The sequence below is a fragment of the Vicia villosa genome, linkage group LG3 (assembly GCF_029867415.1).
Source record: "Vicia villosa cultivar HV-30 ecotype Madison, WI linkage group LG3, Vvil1.0, whole genome shotgun sequence".
Classification (NCBI taxonomy): domain Eukaryota; kingdom Viridiplantae; phylum Streptophyta; class Magnoliopsida; order Fabales; family Fabaceae; genus Vicia; species Vicia villosa.
The window spans coordinates 178,385,210-178,406,719 of NC_081182.1; the positions used below are offsets into that span (position 1 = coordinate 178,385,210).

General features: G+C 35.7%; 1 protein-coding gene across 1 annotated transcript; it reads right to left on the reverse strand.

Annotated features, from left to right (window-relative positions):
* Positions 1-3,522: 3,522 nt before the first annotated feature.
* Positions 3,523-13,511, reverse strand: LOC131662616 (uncharacterized). Its single transcript, XM_058932441.1, has 9 exons — positions 13,248-13,511; positions 10,692-11,035; positions 7,883-10,524; positions 7,628-7,752; positions 5,588-7,207; positions 5,363-5,411; positions 5,031-5,275; positions 4,634-4,735; positions 3,523-4,068 (listed from the first exon to the last, which is right to left on the reverse strand). The coding sequence occupies exons 2-9, from the start codon at positions 10,882-10,884 to the stop codon at positions 3,840-3,842; spliced, it is 5,205 nt and encodes a 1,734-aa protein (XP_058788424.1). The 5' UTR covers positions 10,885-11,035; positions 13,248-13,511; the 3' UTR covers positions 3,523-3,839.
* Between the last annotated feature and the right edge of the window lie 7,999 nt (positions 13,512-21,510).

Here is a 21,510-nt window from a genome sequence, read left to right on the forward strand (position 1 = left end):
AGTAGACCAATATAGACCAATAGTCTTAAGAAATTTCAAATTTAAGATTCTTACCAAAATACTAGCTGATAGACTAGCCTCAATCATGCCTTTTTTTATCTCTCCTGATCAAAGAGAATTTATTAGAGGTAGATCCATTGTAGACTGCATATGTTTAACTTCAGAGGCTATAAATATGTTGCATAGCACTTCCTTTGGTGGTAATATAGCAATCAAGATTGATATTAGTAAAGCTTTTGATACTTTGGATATGGACTTTCTGTTAAAAGTGCTGCATAATTTTCGATTTTCTGAATAATTGCATTCTTGGATCCATACCATATTAACCTCTGCCAGGCTATCAGTATCCATAAATGGCACTCAGGCTGGTTATTTTGAATGCAAAAGGGGCGTTAGACAGGGAGATCCCCTATCTCCTTTACTGTTTTGTCTTGCAGAGGATGTTCTTAGCAGGGCAATTACCAGGCTTGTCGAGAAAGGTACGTTGGAGTTAATCAGAGGTCCCCAAAGAACTTTAGTTCCATCTCATGTTCTTTACGCAGATGACATTATGCTATTTTGCAAAGCCAAAATCTCCAATATTGAAGCCCTCAAAAATTTGTTCATCTCTTATGCCAGTTTTTCTGGCCAGCATGTCAACCCTCAAAAATCAATCGTTTATGCGAGTTCTATCAACCAACAGCGTTTCTCCTCTATGGTTCAGTAGTTGGGATTCCTTGAAGGTATGTTACCTTTCACTTACCTTTGTGTTCCCATATTTAAGGGTAGGCCAAAATTATCCCATTTCCCGCCTTTAGTGGACAAAGTAAAATCAAAACTTTCCAAATGGAAAGCATCTCTTTTGAATATGGCTGGTATAGTACAATTAGTTAAAAGTGTCATCCATAGCATGCTCATGTACAGCCTCCTGATTTACTCCTGGCCCATGAACCTCGTCAAGAATCTTGAAAGATTCATAAGGAACTTTATATGGAGTGGTGATATTAGCAAAACGAAACTGTTAACAGTGGCATGGCATAAGGTTTGCAGACCTATTAATGAGGATGGTCTTGGCATTAGGGGAATCACAAAATAAATGAAGCAACCAACCTCAAACTTTGTTGGGAGTTTTTTAATTTACCTAAACAATGGTCCGAGTTGCTAAGAAACAGGGTGCTAAGATCCAATAAACCTATCAACTATCATATATCTTCTTCCATATGGTCTAGTATCAAAGGTAGTTTCCTTGAATTGAAAGAAAATTCCACCTAGATTCTAGAATTATCCATCAATTTCTGGACTGATACCTGGTGTGGAGATCCTTTAGTCGACCAACTAAATATTCCCTGTGATATTCATTCGAACATAACATCTAATGTAGCTGATTTCATCCACAACTTTAATTGGGCGGTACCGGCAATTTTGGCCAACTGGTATCCTAATCTTCCAGGAATTCTCAACCAGTCCCTTATTCCCCTGGATCCTCGGCCTGATGAGTTAAGTTGGAATAATTCTACCGCAGGTACACTAACTCTCAAAGATGCTTTCAAATTTAAGTCTCCCTCTGGTACAATCATTAGCTAGACACAGCGGATTTGGAATCAACATATCCCTCCCTCGAAATCGCTGTTTATGTGGAAGCTCCTAAATCAAAAGGTTCCTACATACAAGAATTTAGCCAATAGAGGCATTATGCTTTTTCCCTCAATGTGTGTCCTGTGTGGCTTCCAGGAAGAAAATATGGTGCACTTATTTTTGTTTCGTAGGTTTGCTCGGAAAATTTGGGATTGGATTTCCAACATTACGCAGCATGCCTTTAGCTACACTTTTTTGGACATTTGGGATATGTGCAATAAAAATTGGTCTAAACAAGGAGAGGTAGTTATAACATGATTTGGTTCTGTAGAAATCAAAGAAAGTTTCAAAACAAGCCCACTCATTGGAGAATGGCCATAAATCTGGTAGCTGCTCAGGTCCAACTCTCGAGTAATGGTACTAAAGCTATTTCCTCCTGTTCTATGAAAGACTTATTGGTTCTAAAAGCTTTCAAGGTCTCCTCCCACCCCTTAAAGCTACTAGATTAATTGAGATAATTTGGAAGCCCCCACTTCTATCCTGGTTGAAGTGCAACACTGACGAAATCTCACTAGGTGTCCTGGGTCATGCAGCTTGCGGAGGAATTTTCAGGGATCATAATGCTAATCTTATTGGTTGTTTTGCTGAAAATCTCGGTATGAACTACGCTTTGAATGCAGAATTCCTTGGCGTAATGAGGGCAATTAAAGAAGCATCAAGCAGAAATTGGAACTTCTTATGGGTGGAAACTGATTCTCTGCTAGTTACTCAAGCCTTCAACAACTTAGACATTGTTCCTTCTTCCTTAAGGAATAGATGGCTCAATTGTTTATATAGAACGTATAGCATGTCTTTCATTATTTCTCATATCTACAGAAAAAGAAATCATTGTGCAGACAAACTAGCTTCGTTAGGCCTGTCCATTCAACGCTTTGTTTGGTGGAATGAAACTCTTGTGTCTGTTTATGACGACTTAGTTCATAATAGGCTTGGTTTCTCTTATTTTCGTTTCGCTTAATCCTTGAGGGTTCAGGTCTCATATCCCCCTCCTTTTGTATCTTTTTACTTTTAATATATCTTAGCCTTTTACAAACAAAAAAAAATTTCCACCATTTCCATTCATTTTAAAAAACAAAAATGAAGAAAAAATGTCTTAAAACAGCATTTCGCATTTTCATCGTTAATTTCCCGGTGTTTAACTTGTATCCTCCTCAAGGATGATAGACATAGTATATTATCAGGTGGAATTCGACGCTCCCATCACCCAAATTTTTGTTTTTGTTTTAACTATTAAAGAATATATCTGATATAGCTTACATGCACAGGCATACTAGAGTACTGGTTATTTGATGTTTTGAAAAATAACAATAAAAATAGATATATTTCAGTATACTTCCGTTCCATCTCCTCGCAATCAAATTCTTATATATTCCCATATTTAAATTCCATGAACCCAAGAGCATTACAACTTTCGAAGCCATTAGAAAATTACTAAACCAATTTGCCAGATTCTTCAACTACAAGGCCTAAAAATATCGAGCTCATTGCAAAGAAACCAACAAGATAGTCCAAAGACTATTTTCCCAAGAACCAAATAATTCAGAACATCATTGTTCAAATGAAACTTGGAACCCGTTGTGAATTAAAGATTTAGTCAAATACCGAATAAATAAACAGCATACACAATACAATTCTGTCAATTACACCCCAAACACGATACCAACGCAGCGACACCAGTAATAATTTAGAAAAAAATGAATAAATTAGATGTAATTAGAAGTGTCGGTGTAAATGTCTGACACGGACACGCCTTTTTTTAGAGGCGCCGGTGCTACATAGGTAGGAAGGACTATAGAAGAAAACATTCAGAATTATTTCATATTGAGCGAAATAAAATGAGTGAATCAAGAAACCTATGAAAGTTTATCTAAAAAAAGTGGGGAAAACCCTATCCGAAAAGTAATCAGGTAAAACCAAGCCAAATGGTAAGGTTAAACCACTGCATATATAATTTGGCTATACACAGAAGGCTTGGAACCCAGAAAATGGAAAGTAAATGATAACTAGATTAAAGAATCTGCACATACATACATATATCGATTGCAAAGATCTAACACCCTCTGGGGGTTGATTAGGCAACCTAGTACAATTCTTCTCCTACACTGCCAGTTGTATGGTTCTATGGCGATGAAGTGCAATATAATTTGAAAGAAATAGACCAGAAATGGGAGATTTGGAAGACAACTAATCAAGAAAGATGGAATAATGAATTAATTAATTAATTATCAAAGTGAAAGACATTGTACCCTGTCTGGGAGATTCCTAGGCAATGGAACTTCAGTAACAAGTTTCACGGGAAAAAATCTCTGAAAAGTAGTATCAGAGGATGATGAGGTCTCTGCCCCATCATGCTGTCCCCGTGAATGGAACTTGGCAAATCTATTGATCACAGAAAATCTTTCTAAATCCTGACACTCTACTCTCAAGTCCAAAATTGAGGCTCTGCTATCCAATCTGCAATTAACAAGATAAAAAATGGTATAAAACAGGCAAGTAGTGTACAACAAAGTTGTAGTTATCGTATAAAGATAAATGAGAACATTGATACGAAATACAACATAATGATAGTAGCAGGCAACCATATTTTAAGGGTAAACATGAAGGATAATTTTTAGCACATGCCTTGCATGGGATACATCACATACAAATACAATCATTATGATAAATTCTTTTAGGTAAATAAAAAAAGTACAAAAGGGAATACAACTGAATTAAAAAAAATTAATAACTTGTACCAACAAAACATGTATCTCTTTTTCACGACTAATAGATAACTGAGAGCATTTGAGCAGAATAAAAAATAGAGTAACCAACACATACAAGCTATGTTTCAACAATTTCAATTTGTCAGAAGAAGTACATGTCAACCTTAAAGATTTTAATGCCAAAACACCTGCTCAATTGCATTTATACAGACAGACGATCCTCTATGAAATTTATTACTAGTGACAATTATCTAAATCCAGGAAAAGAATAAAAGAAAGGATAGAACGTATAAAACACAACATTTTGATATTACCTCAATATATCATCTTCCAGTTTCCTTGTTCTATCAAATAAATCCATAACTTTCAAAATGTAATGATCAACATTGTCAGCTGATGTCCCTTTTTTGGGCAGTCTACAGAAAACACCACACAAATTGTTAAATGAAATATGTATCAGGTGTGCATGTCTCAAGACTTCAAGCCTTTATACAAGCCATTCAAAATAGTAAGACTCATAACCATTATACAAGCCATTCAAAATAGTAAGACTCATAACCATTATACAAGCCATTCAAAATAATAATAATAATAATAATAATAATAATAATAATAATAATAATAATAATAATAATAATAATAATAGTAGTAGTATTAGTAATAGTAATAATAATTATAATAATAAATAGTAATAAGAATAATAATCCTTACAGGTTTGTGCTGCCCGAAGGCAAAGTATCACATTCAGACCATGAGATAGAACTGCATGCTTCTCCTAATGTTAATCTGGAAACCGAGTAGACCACACTCTCATGATGCAACTTCATATCTTCTACAAGAACTACTGCAGGAGGCGGGCTTAGCAGTTGCTGCATAAGTTGTGTAGTCAAGACAAGTCTTCTTTTTGACTTCAACATCACTGATAGATCTTCAACAGCCCCAGCACCAGCTTCAACCTATTAATTTTAGCAGAGTAAAAAGAACTCGTTAACTAATGAATTTATTAAATTATGAGTTGTGAACTGATAAAATTATAAACAAACCTTCTCAGCCAATCTGTTTGCAGTTCGGGCCCATAATAATTCTGCCGCACTGTCAAATAATAAGGAATATATGTTATCTATCTATAAGAATGAAGTCATGCTAACATAAGAAAAAAAGAAGGTATCTCTCTTTCAAAACAATAGGGAAAATGTAATATAAGACGAAGAATCTTTCCCAAAACCAACAATGGCAGTAAAAAAATGCATAAAACAACTGACAACCACCTGAGATCTCGAAGCCGTTCAGAACCCTGAGTAAGTTCTTTATGCCATGACAGGAGTCCAGATAAGGAACTTTTACGCTTCTTTGAATTAAAACTAAGTAAATCAGGTTCACCCGTAGGAGTCGATAACTGAGAACATACATTCTCGCTTTCAACTGAAGCAGGTATTGGACTATGCCTGGTGCTACTAAGTTGAGCATCACTACGACTATTAACTTGCTCTATTGACTTTTGGAAATGCAGACTATCTGATTGGTTTGGTATAATGAAAGGATGGTCCATAGTCTTCGCAGCAGTTATCTTCTGTGCATCATAAACAGGCAATATCTTACCATTCTTAAAAGCTCCATATTGTTCAAACCACGATGGTGCCATCTGAGGATTTATTGGATAATGACCACTTCTAATAGAAACTGCTTTATTACTATCTGAAACATTAACAGATTTTTCCTGATCATCTCCAATCACCTCCTGAGAAGTTGCATTTATGTCCTGTACATGATGTGGCTTTGCTGACGAGCATAACATACTGGGATCTGATGATGTGATGGAAGAATAATTTCCAGATACATCTTTGACCACATTGTTATATCCATATGACAATTGTTGTTCGTGGTTGGAATCTACCTGCTGTCTGTTTGGCATATTATCTGAAACTCTTAATCTCTTGGCTTCCCGAGTACTAGGATCAATCTCCATGTTTCTCATGGATTGGAATTGATTCAGAGATGAGAAATTGTAATTCAAAACACTGTTTGGTCTTAAAGACTGACCTAGAGCCTCGTCGTCTCTAGAGGTCGCAGCTAGGTTTGGTTGAGAAGCATCGGATACACATTTCACAACAGGGTCTATCAGGTGTGATGGAACTGCAGCCTCTTCAGCACCAATGGAAGATAATTCCTTACCATCTTTCTCTGGACCCTGATCACCTGGATTGCTGAAGTCAGCAATCATTCCACAGTTGTTAATTTGTTTGGACAGTGATGAAATCTTCGAAGCATTAGGATGTTGCCTGCTAGAAACACTGGTCCATAAATTCTGCATAACGTTCAAAGGGGTTCCATGCAGGGATGCACCATATATACCAGAAGGCTGACTGCCATGAATTTGATCTGTACCACTCGGCTGGGACATGTCCTGAGCAGATGCAATTTCAGGTTGACTAGCTTGAGCTCTTTCACCGTATTCATCTATCTGATTCGAGGAAGCCGGCTGATTATTTGTTACTTGTCCACCAAGCTGAGCTATATTCTGATTCTGATTATGGTTCTTGGAGAATGGAAAGCCAGATGTAAAAGCCGGTGGAATGTTCCCCAGCACACTGTACTGAGAAGCCTTACCAAAAACTTGCCCTGTGGTATTAGAAATATTATCCCTATTCTCCTCAGGAGATGACTCTTGAGGAGGAAAAGTCTGGTTAGTAGCTAACCGTGAATGTCCCTTATCCCCTGTCTCAGACATGTGAAGTGCAGTAACACCTGAACCGGATGAGCCATGAGAAAATACCATGGCAGGCCCCTGAGTAGGTGGAGCCAATTGTAATCCAAAGCCCTGAGTAGAAGAACTTTGATTCCTCTGAGGATGTGCAGCAAATCCATCTGAAGATTCAGTTTCAGGCACCCTGGAAGAAAAATTATGGTCAGAGAGGCTTTTGTCTGTCGGAAAGTCACACCCCGACTGATCCACTCAAAACTCAAGAAAATTTGAGATGCAACAATTTTAGCAAACTGAAGTAAACAGTTAAGCTGGGGTCATCTTGTAAACATGAAAAAGTATATATAATATAGTGCATGAAGGAAATAAAGAAAACATGTATACAGATGCTGGTTAGACCAGAAGTTTAGCAAATGAAAAGGTCTTAAAAAATCATGTCATCTTTGCTTATGATTACGAAAAGCGGAATATTTCTACAATAATTAATCATATCATCTTTGCTATGATTACGTAAAGTGGAATATTTCTACAATAATTAACAAGGAAGTACCATATGATGGCTACATTCATATGTTAAAAACGCTAGGAAAATTTAAAACTCAAGTACCTGGGTAAAGCAGTATTCTGCAAGGCATAATTACCGACACTTCTATCCAAAGGAGTCATTGTTTTTGGGATTTGCGTAGGGAGTACGCCTTTTGAAACATTATTATCCAATTTCTCTAACTCACCCTGTAAATCAAGTGCCACTTCAGTCACATTTTAAAGGACATAAACAACAACTGGTTCTCTAAGACATAGAGATAAGCTATTAATGTGACACTAGCATGTATAAGTATAAAACATGGTATCTCAAAATTACCTTCTCTGTTTCACTATAATTCACATCAAAATGTCCATACTTTGATTGCCCAAGAGAGCTATAGATATTTCCCTGATCTTTAAGTCCTCCAAAGTGGTGATGGTTCATAGCTTGTGAATTTATGACCTGTTTGTTTCCATAAGGTTCCACTTCAACACCAAGATCCCCCATCGGATGATACTGAAATTTACGAGTTATCGAAGATCTTTGATGTGCCTGACCAGCTGACTTTGGGCTATGCAAATCATTTCCATCAAAATTTGCATTTTCTCTCATACTATCATCTCTTGGATGAGAAGGATTAGATCCAAGACCATCTTCTGATTTTTCAATTTTATTACAGTCTTCCGCATCATCTGCATCACCTTCAAATTTTCCATTCTTAGATGATTCTAAAATTAAAGGGTTCTCCATATGATGCTTGTATTTTCCTGAACCTTCATTTCTTTTATAGCTACCTGCTGACTCTGAATCTCTACATACATCCACGTTAGGGAGCTTCTTGCTGCTTGGCTGGCTGAACCATGCAGGGACCGAATTTGGTAATGCAGCAATACCATTCATACCAGAATCCTCCCGACAAATTTGCATGTTATCAGTAGATTTCTCATGTTCTGACCCAGCAGATAAATTAGCATCAGAATTGGGCTCCCATGAAGCAGGTACCTGGCTCATCTCTTCATGCACAGCTTTCTCGTGATGGTGCTTCAATGAGTTTTCATTTTCTTGGGTTTTGAAAGTAGAACTACGATCCAGTGGGGTTGAGTTTGAAACTTCCCAACCATCAGACTTATTAAATGGACCGCCACTACCACTACATGATGATGTGGTGGGTTGATGTGTCCAATAATCTGATAGAACCTTTTCATTTTTTTCTAAACCAGAAGAGTTGGTAGTTTTTCCATGTATATGACCAACTTCAGAGAACTGTTTTTGCTGAGGACTGCAATCTAACCACCTGCCTCTTTCTAAATACTGTGGAATTGGTCTCTGAGAATCGGTCTGTAATCTGTCATGCTGTTGATGTGAAGAGTCGGGACCTGACTGATGTAATTCAGAAACACTACAATGGTTTTCAGCTGTTGGGGGCCTACTAACATTGTTGGGCTGAATAAAAGGTCTTGAATTTAAATTGGAAGGTGATTGCAAGTTATTGTTAGCCCAAACGGATTGCTGTTTGCTGCCATCAGTAGTTGAAGGTTGCTCGTTTCCAGATAACTGCCCCGTATTCCGAAAACCTAGACCACTCCACTCCTCCTGGATACCCATGTCACTACTGGATGTTTCTGCTACAGCAGACTGCATAAGCGCACTCCAACTCCCACTCTGAAGGGATGGAAATCCACTAGAACTATCTGTACCATCCAGCATATTAAAGTCACCTATATTCGTACCAAATCCATCCCACAGGCTATCATCTGAGCCAAACAAAATCTTCTCTTCAGTTGGATCTAGTGTAGCTACGTTTTGTGAAGGAGGAACCTGCACTATCTTGTCTTGTGATGATAGCTCTGAAGATCCAGCTAGTTCTTGTTGTCTCCCATTAAAATCTTGCATTGATACAATTCTTTGCTCAGAATTCATTTGCTGCAAGTTTTCCACATTGACTCTACTATTTATACCATGAGCAGTAGGTCCAAACATGCTCTTTTCTTGAATATCCTGTCTTGAAACTAAGGGTCCATCATTTCTGTTACTTTGATCTGAAAACGCATTATATTGGTGAGCTGGGAATGGACTACCACCGGGTGTTATATGAGGCAGTGTAGATTTGTTCCCATGAACATGAGAGTATTGCTGTGGGAAAGAAACTTGAGGCATTGCGGGCTTATCTGCTTGAAAATGATAAAAAAGGTTAGGAGTGCCTCCTGACCCAGATACTGGAACCCCATAAAGAGACTGGTCTCCTCCCTGATTATGAACCAAACCCATCATGCGTAATGCTTGTCCTTGTTCGGAAGATAACATAACCCCATTAGAGGACCCGTGCATAACTGGAGATGCACCACGCTGGAGCCAATTTGCATTACTTGGTGTAACATCAGGCTGCCACATAAAGTTAGATGCCTCATTTACAGGATTTCCATTAATAAGAGATGTGGAATGGCCAGTAACTGTTTGTTTTGAAATAGACTGGGCTGGGGCCATAGAATTATGTTGCTTTGCTTCTAGTTGATGAAATTGTTGCTGCCTTTGAAGTTCTTGCATCTGGTTAAGTAATGCTTGCTGCTGTAATAGATGCATTTCATTTATTCCTGAATGCTGTCTAGGTAAAGGCTGAAGCATTCCATTCTGGCGGCCACTAACTTGCTGTTGACTTCCAAAGAAATCAAAATTGACAGGAGAATCGCCAGCATCATTCCTAGCCAAATTTTTCTTATAAAGCTCAAGACCACTACTCCCTTGTGACTCTGGCATGGGTATTCCTCTTGATAGGCTGTGCCAATCAGATTCTGTATCCATTCCCATAATATTAGATCCACTGTGCCTAGTCTGGAAAACCTGTTGTCCTTGCATGTAGCCACTTACAGCTGCTTGTTGGTTTGGCAGCTGATTTCTTCCAGACTCAGACCTCAAATTTGATTGTGATAGGTTCAGACTATGACGCATATGTGGAGAGCTTATGTGTCCCTGCTCCGAATCTTTGAGACAGGGAAGGAAGTGTAATCAGTAATTAATAAAGACAATCTCAAACAACATTACAAAGTCAAACTTCAGCATCATTGTTTTAGCAAGTTAAAAATTAAATGTATAAAAATGAATAATGACGAGTGAAACAATTATAAAATAAATGTTGTAGAATCTCTACCAGATTGCTGTTGATTAAAATTCTTCAAATTGGAAATAAAAGGCACACCAGTTGACCTCTGGCTGCCAACCCATATATTATTGTTCAGTCCTGGCCAGTTCCCATCAACCGCTTGTGAATGATACTGTCCCTGGGACAAGTTTTCTTGACCAAAAAAATTATGGACCCTGTCTACTCCTTCGTTTCCAGGCATAGGTAATCCAGCCCACAAACTTTAAGCAGGCAACTATTTAAAAGAATGCTTGACCAAGACACAAATTTTTAACAACCTACGTAGAAGGAAGATGTCCAAGAACACAACTCCGCGCAGCCTCAATTAAAACCTGAAAATTATTAAAATATCCCTGCAAGTAAAAAATCCATTTGGTATCAATTAGATACCAGAATAATTGTGAAAAGATATGGAAATACAACAATAATAGACCATACATGGGCACTCTTAATAAAAAATGTATCATATCATTTAAGTGGTCGTAATTTTATACAAGAGAAAAGGGCTAAATATTGGACAGCAACTCTCTTGATGCAAATTAAATAGTAATGAGGACTTCCACGGCAGTGAAATGCAACATGTCTTTCAAGCCAAAAATTTGAGACGCAAAATTAACTCTTCATAAAAAAATTTATACACGAGTTATGAGGAATATGCACAGCGGTGAAATGGAACATGTCTCACAAGCCAGCAATATAAGATACAAAATTAGCTTTTCAAAAAGGAAAGTTCATGATAATCATATAATATTTCTAGCGGAAAAAGTCTAGTCAAAAGCGAAACCTAGTAGGCATACAATCTAGCTATTTGTGCTATGTCATACTTAAACCAAAATTTAACTATTCCTGCAACTTACCATCACACAAGTGGTCACTCGCACTAATTCGTTGAATGGAAAATCAAAGGTACAATTCATTGCAAAATCACAACCAGTTAACATGCCAAGGAGAATCCAAAAACTTCTAATCATTTCATAACACTCCCCTTTGCATGTGTTCACATTTACTTTAACCACATATATAAAAAGACAAATTACACTAATCATAATAATTTTTTTTTCCATACCCGTCAAATTCATAAGGCAAGCAAAAGCTTCAAATGTTTTTAAAGTGGGAAACCTATTGTTATTACCCAGACTTAAATTAACTAGAGATGATTCATAAATAGAGTATTTACATGAATCAAGTTGTGAGTAGAAGAAAATGGAAGATGGGTGAAGCCATATGAGTTAGCACATTATTCTTTACACCAATAATGTCATGAAAGCATGAAGAACATCAGGAACCATTACAACATTTTTCGCACTTATGTTTTATTTACAAGAGCACCAAGTAGATTTACATATGTGAATTTCTCTCCTCCCTGTCCCTCTAACTCTCTATGTTTGTGTGTGTAGAATAATTTCATCGTGTATCTCTTTCATTTCAAGATATGCAAATATTTAGTGTACATTGAGGTCCAAAATCATTATAACTATGCATGCCAGCGTCACCCGACTTTGTTGAAGCGAAGGCAAACTAATGACAAAATAGAAGAAAAAGTCATACAATTTCTCAATAGATTCATGCAGCCACTTCAAAAAACAAACCAACTAAGTCAGGTGACAAACCCACAACAACAACCAAATAATTAATAATGGGATTGCCCACATGAATCAAACACCATAGTTTTCTATCTTAAATTCATGTGTCTCTAATTAATGAAAGATCATTTAATCATTACGTCCTTTTTTAAGTTCCACTTCTAGTCTCTCTCAACCATAATTACTACTACCTCATCCTTAAATACAGGACCATATTGACTTAATTACAAGAATTAAGCTTGTATTAGTACTAAATTTGTTAACAGTTGGTATTGTTTTTCCAAATTTATCCTTTGTGGTATTTATTCTTAACTATGAAGCATGAACATCCCAAACATGACATCAACACTAGCGCCACCAGTAATAATTTGAAAAAATAAATAAATTAAAGGCACTGATACAGCGGCATCATTAATAATTTGAAAAAATAAATAAATTAAAGGTAATTACAAATGTTGGCGCCAGTGTAGGACACGGACACTTGTTTTACTCCTTTCAGTGTCGGCGCTACGTAAATTCTTACTTATTAGGTACAAACACGACATACACACTGACACGGTGTCATAAAAATTTGAAAAAATAAACTAATTAAAATTAATCACAAATGTCGGCGCAAGTGTCAGACACGTTTTATTTCAGAGGTGTCGGTGCTATGTAGATTCTTACTTATTAGATACAAACACAAGATGTAAAGTAATTATTAAGCATAAAACTCTTCTGCCCCAAACACTCTCAGCTCCTAACCTCAACAAATAGAAAAAAAACTGCAAAATCACACATTCAGAGAGAAAACACACGAGATCGGAAGTTAATACAAGTAATACACAATTCCATCTGATAAACAGCATTATAATCAACAAAACAACTCCAAAAGCTTCCACAATTGCACACACACATAGATTCGTTTTTCTCTTCGCAAAACGATGTTAGAGAGAGAAAAAGCTAGGGTTTCTAGAGAGAGAAAGCGGGTGCAAGAACTCACAGTGACAATGAAGAAACTCCATTGAAGAAAAAAGCTGATCCTGGAAGCGCGTTGAGAATCCACGCGTTTGGTTAGGGTTTGAAGCCGAAGAGAAATGGTGGCGCGTTCGGACAAAGATAATGATCGAGAAAATAAGTGAGAAAATTTTTCAACGAACGAGAAAGATACAGGTTCGGATACGGAACCTGGTGGTTCGGATCCGAGGCTCCGTTTGTTGTGCAATTTGGAAAGCGTTTCAATTGGGAAGAGACGGTGAGAAAAGTTGTTGGGTGTTAAGTTGGTAAAGGCTAAATCAGGTCGCTGTCCAATCAATTTATGACAGGTGGCGATCATACCAGTGGGACCCACAATGACCCGTTTTAAACTTGCTTAATTTTTTCTAATTTATGGATAACGGGTTAAATACTTCAGCTTCTTCGTTAATTAATGAAAGTTTTGCGTGAATTCTTGCACCATAATTTTCGGTTTACTACAAGTTATAGATAAACTTAAGTTATTTCCGCTAATCATTTTTTTATTGTGTGTGTATCTATTTATGCTATTGTTTAGTTAGATGTTTAAAATTGTGCACCATGATCAATTTCATTTACACAATTAAGTGTTGGACTCTTTTAATAATTTGTATGTTGTTCAAATAGAGTAGATATTTTAAATTTTTAAAATAGAATAAGCGTGTTTAAATGCAAACTGATTTGTAAAAATTAAATATAGTATAAAATTAAAATTATTAAATATTTTGATTGAAAATACATTTTTGGTAGAAAATATTTTGATTGTTTTGAACCTTGTGAATTTGTTTTCTTTATCGTAAAAGAAAACAGTAATAAGAAATATATCAATATTTTTCAAAAATCTCTTTAAATTATAAGTTGGTTTGATTGACACAAACTTCTATTGTCCGAGAAAAAAGATTTGGTCGTCAAAATATATGTTCGGGTAAAATTTGAAAATAGAAATAGACTTTCGTCGAAGGCTCATGTGGAAAAAATTGTTTTTAAGTTGTTAAGTTGTTTGGGAAAGATATTTGGTACAATATTGCGAAAGAGAGACTCTCAAAAATTTAAAAATTACAAGGAGGAATCGAGATCATAAACAATGGTAGCAAGTTTTAAATGGTTAAGTTGTCGTTGATAAAGAAATAATCATTTTAGAATAGTCGTGGATGTTATTCGACCACTAGCTCATGTCTCCCATTGGACACCTGAATTTACTTCACAAAACACGAAAGTGGATAGAAATATCATATAGATAGGATTTTCAGGTCTAAATCTGATTTACTATGATGAAAATTTTACTTGTTATGACGTCGATAGTGTTAGGCTTTGGTTCCCTTCTTATGAGGAGAAAAGTCCAAATATTAATAGTCTGCTTGTCTCACTTATTTAAGTGGAGAGTGTCAATTTAGGATTAAGAGAGATAAAGAGAAAATAAGGATTCAAAAGAGAGAAGAGAGGAGAGAAACTCATTTCCCCTTTTTCTGCATAAGTCTCCCCAAATCGACGACCCCAATTCGTTCGCCATTAGATCGACCTGAAATTTTATAGGCATGTTCGCAACTCATGTATCGAACTTTTGACCGTCAAAATTTGAAAACAAGGTCTAAGCTAAAAGATATTTGTCTCGCATTGGAGTTGCAGATTTGGGTTATTTTACAGCTTTTTTTTTCTTATTTGTAAGTTAGTTTTACTTTATGATTTGTGGTTGTTATAACTTGTTTGCGAATCACTTTAAGACTCTCTTGTACCCTCAACTGATTATAGTGGAGATATTTCTTTGGTTTGGACGACTCGTGGTTTTTACTCTCATGTTGAGGGGTTTTCCACGTTAAAAATATCGGTGTTCTTTTGTGTGTTTATTTGTTTGATTTGTCGTCTTATATTTGTTGTTGATCCTTAGTGTGGGAAATTTTATATTTGTTGTGTACTACTCTGTTATTGTGTTTTAATTTCCCATCAGAGTGGCATCAGAGCTCTTGGTTAAGGGCTATTTTACTTGTTTGAATGATGGAGTCAAATACAAAGATAAAGATGGTATTGTTGAATGGTTCTAATTGTCATTTATGGAAGGGTTAGATGAAAGAATTACTATTTATGAAGAAGTCTCGTTTACCGGTTTTTAGTACTGCAAAGCCGAACTCTGTGTCTGATGAAGAATGGGAGTTTGAACATCAACAGGTGTGTGGTTTATTCGATAATATGTAGAAGATAATGTTTATAATCATATTACTAGTGAGACACGTGCAAAATCTTTGTGGGAGACGATAGAGTCCTTGTATACCTCTAAATCAGGGAATAATAAATTGTTCTTGTTGAATAGCTTCATAAGTTTGTAGTATAAGGAGGGGACTTTTATTTCAGGTCACTTGAGTGAATTTCAAGGGCTCTTTAATCAGATGTCATGAATGGGTATTAAACTTGATGATGAACTTTTGAGACTATTTCTATTGCTATCTTTACCAGAGCCTTGGGAGACGTTTTGGGTTTCTATTATAATTTCTGCTTCTAAAGGTGTTGTTTCTTTAGAAACGACTAAGGTTCTTCATCTCAATCTGAGGTACTTGTCACTGAAAATAGGGGAGAAGTCACAAAAAGGAACCGAAAGGTGGTAGAGAGAATAGCAAAAGCAAGTCTAAGCCATGATACAAGAATCTGGAATGTCATTATTGTCACAAAACAGGACGCATACAGAAGTATTGTTATTAGTAGAAAAGGGATAACAAAGGCAAAAAAGGTAAGCCTAAAAAAAGAGATCATGATGATCATGATGATGATTGTGTTACTACTGCTACTAGTTATGATCTTGATATTCTCTGTGATCATGAGTCTGTTAATCTTGTATCAAACGAGAGCATGTGGATAGTTAACAGTGGTGCTACATTGCATGTTACACTAAGGAATGATTTATTCATATCTTATACTTCTTGTGACTTTAGAGTATTTAATTTGGGTAATGATAGTGTATCTAAGGTAATTGGTTTTAATGATGTTTACATATAAACCAATATGGGAATGCAATTGTTGCTTAGAGGTGTCAAACATGCTCCAAATATCTGCTTTAATTTGACCTCTGTGCATATGTTTGATGAGTGTGGTTATGACAATCACTTTGGTTCTGGAAAATGGAAACTCAACAAAGGAAACTTGGTTGTGGCTAGAGGGGAGAAGTTTCCTAAATTGTATTGGACAAAAGCTTTGGTTGCTAGGGATAGTGTGAATGCTATCAACATGGAAGCATCTTTGTGGCACCGAAGACTTAGTCATATTAGTGAAAGGGGCTGAATATTTTGGCCCAAAAAGATGTTCTTCCTAGATTAAAGAATGCATATTTGGAGAAGTGTTCTCATTGCATGGATGGAAAACATACTAGAGTGTCTTTCAAGAGAAATCCTCCCTCAAGGAAGTCAAAGTTGCTTCAATTGGTATATTTTGATGTTTGTGGTCCATTAAAGGTAAAATCCTTTAGTGGTTCACTTTATGAAATTCTGGCACTTGCAAAACACATGTCAAGATAGATGTCTTAACACAAACACAATGGCAAGACAGATGTTATAATATCACCTGCTAACAGAAAATAGATTGTGCAGAAAATAAAGTGAAGAAAGGAAAACAACACAATCAAATGTTAACTCAATTCAACGCAACGTCACCTATTTTGGGGGCTACCAAGCCAAGAAGAAAATCCATTATAATAGTTGTAGTTCAAAGTCTAAATAGTCTCAGTTTATAACTTATCACCTAATCACTACTTCTATGCAATTTCTACCTAGGAACCTCATAGATATGAGAACCCCCTCTCACTTCCCACAATCACCTCAGTGATTAAAGACAGTTACAATCCTAACAACTGTATCAAAACCAGTCCCAATCCCAGTGACCAAAAGAACCAAATAGAAAGATTACACTTCAATCAAGAACAATACTCAACTCTTTTTCTTAAAATCCTCAAGAGTGAGAACAATTAGTCTACCTCAATGTTTCAGAAGATACATGAGTGACATACAAACAAAAAAACTCAAAGAACTTGAACTCCTCTCAAAATCTAAACCCTTATTTGCACTCACGGTTTCTTCTTATGAATGTTTGCTATACTAGGTTTATCAAGTCCTTGTTTATAGACTCTTACAATATGGGCTTGGACTCTGAAACAAATCTAATCTTCTCCATTTTTAATCAGCAGCAAAATCTTTACAGAAAATAGAATCAAATCAAATCAAATCAAATCCAAGTTTCATTAATAAGTCTCCAAGATCCTTTTTATGAAACCAAATCAAATATCCATTTATTCTAAAAGCTCCTTGATTGGCTGCGCGTGTATGAGTGTCTGAATATTCTAGAATCTCATATTTTTCAATCAAATCTTCAAGGATTAAAAACCAGTATGCACTGTCATGATATTCTGGTACTGCATGTCACAACATCTGACAGAACATCTGTCAAAACTCATGACAACAGAACTTGTCATGACAATTAATCAGGATGTTACAACATCTTGCTCAACATCAGTTAAGAATTATTCATGCAGAACACTATTCAACTACTTCCCGGAAGCTGATTCCAATGAAGTCAAAAAGGAGTTTGTAGATTTAGCTTTAGGGATTTGAACTATACAGTTGATGCAAACTCATGATCAAGTGTGTCTTACTTATCCCTCATTCGGGAGCCGTAGTAACCTCCGGCGTCAGCCACTAAAAGATTGTAACCCTGTAACGGCGAAGGCCTTTCGTGTGTAGATAGCCGTTACGACCGACTATGATGGACGATTCCGACCCTACTTGAAGTAACATCTGCCGAGCTAGAAAACTCATTTTTGCCGAGGTGGAGACCTAAGGTCGTCCGACGAGCAAGATCGTCTTGCTGACTTGACGGTTCCCATGGTTCACCCTAATTCCTATATGTCTTGTTCCAAATCCACTTCTTCTATCCAGTGTCATTTGTCTGATTGGTCTAAACATTCCAAATATGTACAAGAACCATGTTTTAGCTAAATTAATGCCAACCACAAAACCATGGATCTAACAATTTCCCCTTTGACAAATTTTGGCTAAAACAACCAAAACACTTAAGTCCTAGAGACAGGAATAAAACCACAAAACAAAGCTACATGAAACCATGTAAACTTACATCAAACATAAGAATATATCAGAGATACACAACAATTACACATAGTCTTCATTAAAGCTATCTGGGATTCAGATGTTCGAACATTTGGTCTGACATCACATCAACACAACTATTGGAGCTTGTATATTTAGACAGGTCCCTTACTCCCCTTATCATACAGAACCAATACTTCCCCTCAAATGTAACGCCCGGAAATTCATCTAATTATTTAAATGAATTATTAAGGATTTAATTGTTGGAATTAGTCGAAGTCTAAAATTATCGAAATTATTATAAGAGGCGTCATTGGATTAATAAGTTAGTAAAGCAGTTAAGTTGATAATAGAGTAATTAGTCGGAAGAAATTATTATTAGAAATAATAATAGTTAAGTAGAATATTATTTATTTAGTTGGGTTTAATTGTGTGTTAGAAATAGAAAATATTGAAGGTGCATTTAGTTGGCCCATTAAGAATATTAGCTCATTTTAATATTTAGTTATTATTAGTGATATATTATTTGATGTTAAAAAAAAAAAAAGAAAAAAAGAATATTAGTGTTTCTATATAAGTAGTAGTAGTAGAGGAATATTGGGGTTTTTAGAAAACAAATAGGAATTAAAAGAATCCATATACGTGAGAATTGAGAAAAAGAGGAAAACAAGGGTTTGGGAAGTTTGCCACCGTGAGAGATTGCAACCGGAACCAAAGCGAATTTTCGATCAAAACTCTGTAGGGCTACCTTCAATCCAAGGTAAGGGTGGGGTTCTAATTTTCTAATGAAATGTATGATGAATAGTATGTGGAATTGGGTTTGTAAAATTGTTTCTGTTTATGTTGATTGTTGTAATTGATACTGAAATTTGTTGCTGTCAATTAATTGGGTATGGAAATTTCTCTAGGTTAATTGGGTAGGTAGCGATACTGTAGCGTAAAGGTTTTATTAATACTTGGAAAAAAATTGGCATACTGTAGCGACACCGTAGCGGTACATATGATTTAATTGGAGACTCACTTTTCGTTAATTTACTGATAAGTAGTATTTTCTTTTGTTACATATAAGGCCATATTTCCTCTAGTTTACAATGTTAGGTACTACTGACATTATATCATTCCCTTTAGTTTACTAATGTACATATATATATATACATAGTATTTAATAATAATAATAATAATAATAATAATAATAATAATAATAATAATAAAATTGTATAATATTTAGGAGTTAAATATTTGAGTTAATTAGATAATTTAAATTATTTTCAATTTCGATAGAGTTGTCAATAGAGTTGTTAGAGTTACCAATATAGTTGTCAATAGAGTCGTTAAAGTTGTTAGAGCTGTCAATAAAGTTGTCAGAGTTGTTTTTGAGTTATTAAGAGTCATACTTTTAATTATTTTGCGTAAATCTGACACGTTTAGAGTTATCAGTGTATGATGTCGATGTTTGTATTTTTATTGAAACAGTGGCGCAGGAAATTTAGGCATTGTTTGACATAGAAATTAATGGAATTGTGATACATGTATGCACTGTAGCGGAATAGTTATTGATATTCTGTTTGTGATATATCATACCTAATGCAATTGAAATGAAACATAAAGTAGAATAATAGTAACATATATCACTTATAAAGAGTATAAATGCAATTGACATATCCATTCCCTCACTGTAGCGAGAAAGATAAGTGTTATATATAATTCCTACTGTAGCGAAATTGGTAAGTGCCAATATAGGTTCTTCTAGTTCTTGTAGCATAATTAATTAGAGTAACTATGTTCCAATTTAATTGTAGATATTCATTTAGTTATTAATTAAATATTGAGTTTAATTATTGGTGATGGATTAATTACTCTATATTTATAGGTAATGTGTATTTTGCGAATTGAGGTTGGACTGTGTTGATATGTTGTTGTTTGAATGCTTTTATTTATTTGCAAGAATAAGTTGTATGCTTTTGGCCAGAATTGAATTATTGTTGAGTTGCTGTTAAATTGTTGAATTGTTGTTGTTATTATGTTGTGTCGTGATGATGCTATGACGAAGATGAAACTGTTATAATGATAAACCTGTGATGACGTGATGTTAATGATTAGTCTCTATTTATTGACAGTATATGAAGTTGGAGGTTTTGCCTCGATGATATTAAGTTGTTGTTGTTGTTGAAGTTTCATTTTGTGATGTCGCATTTCATCGAGTCACATACCTGCATATTTGCGATGGCCTGGATTGGCAACACGATGTGAGCTTTGCTCTGTTTACGATGGCCTTGATGGCAAACACGATGATGATGAAGGCTTATGCCTTGGCCTTTATGGCAAACACGATGGGAGTTCTGCTCCAATGGTACCGCATGCATGCACATTTGAATAAGTTGTTGCATCACATGTTGCATATTTGAGTTGTTATGACGGTGAATTAGTTGTTGTATTACGTTAATGAATATGTTGTGGTAAATGTTGTTGTGTCAATAAATTGTTGTCGTTATATTACGTTGATGATTATGTTGTTGTTGTTTGTTGTACGAATAATTTGCGAAGCGGTGATTTACATGATCTAAATTCTGTTATATATATTATTTATCATACGATTTATTAGATTGTTAGATATCTCACCCCCTTCAGTTGTTATGTTGCCTCTACGTGGGTAATGTGCAGGTAATGAAGGCTAAAGGTTTAGTAGCTGTAGTTCGAGTCGGTGTCGTCGCTCTGATACGTAACACTCAGGGGGATGAATGCTCATTTGCAATTATTATTGTTTCGCTATATTGCTGAATTTTGTATTGGTTTTGCTAAACCTCTGTTATTTTGAAGTTGATCTTGATTTAGACAAAGATGTTACCATTTTGATTTGAAATTGAGATTCCGCTGTGTGATTTTAAATACTAAGAGTTGTTGTTAATCGTTCATCCATTTGTTTTAAAAAGTGTTATGTATCTGTTTAATATGTGATTGGAGATGATGATTAAAGTCGAAAATGTGACATCCTGTTTTATGTTTGAAAATTTTACAACTTTGATTTTATTAATATTCGACGGGTAGAAAACGGGGTGTTACATAAGTGGTATCAGAGCAGGTCGGTCCGTCCGGCCAAGTGTCGTGTCGTAGTTGTCTAACAGCCGTGTATTGTTATTTGGTTCTGACCATTGTTTGTGATGTAGAGATAAG

Coding starts and splice junctions, on each gene's coding strand:
- LOC131662616 (XM_058932441.1), bottom strand. CDS start 10,884: ATGCCTGGAAACGAAGGAGTAGACAGGGTCCATAATTTTTTTGGTCAA. Junction 5,276..5,362: donor CAAACAGATTGGCTGAGAAG/GTTTGTTTATAA, acceptor TAAAATTAATAG/GTTGAAGCTGGTGCTGGGGC. Junction 4,069..4,633: donor CTGGAAGATGATATATTGAG/GTAATATCAAAA, acceptor TGTTAATTGCAG/ATTGGATAGCAGAGCCTCAA.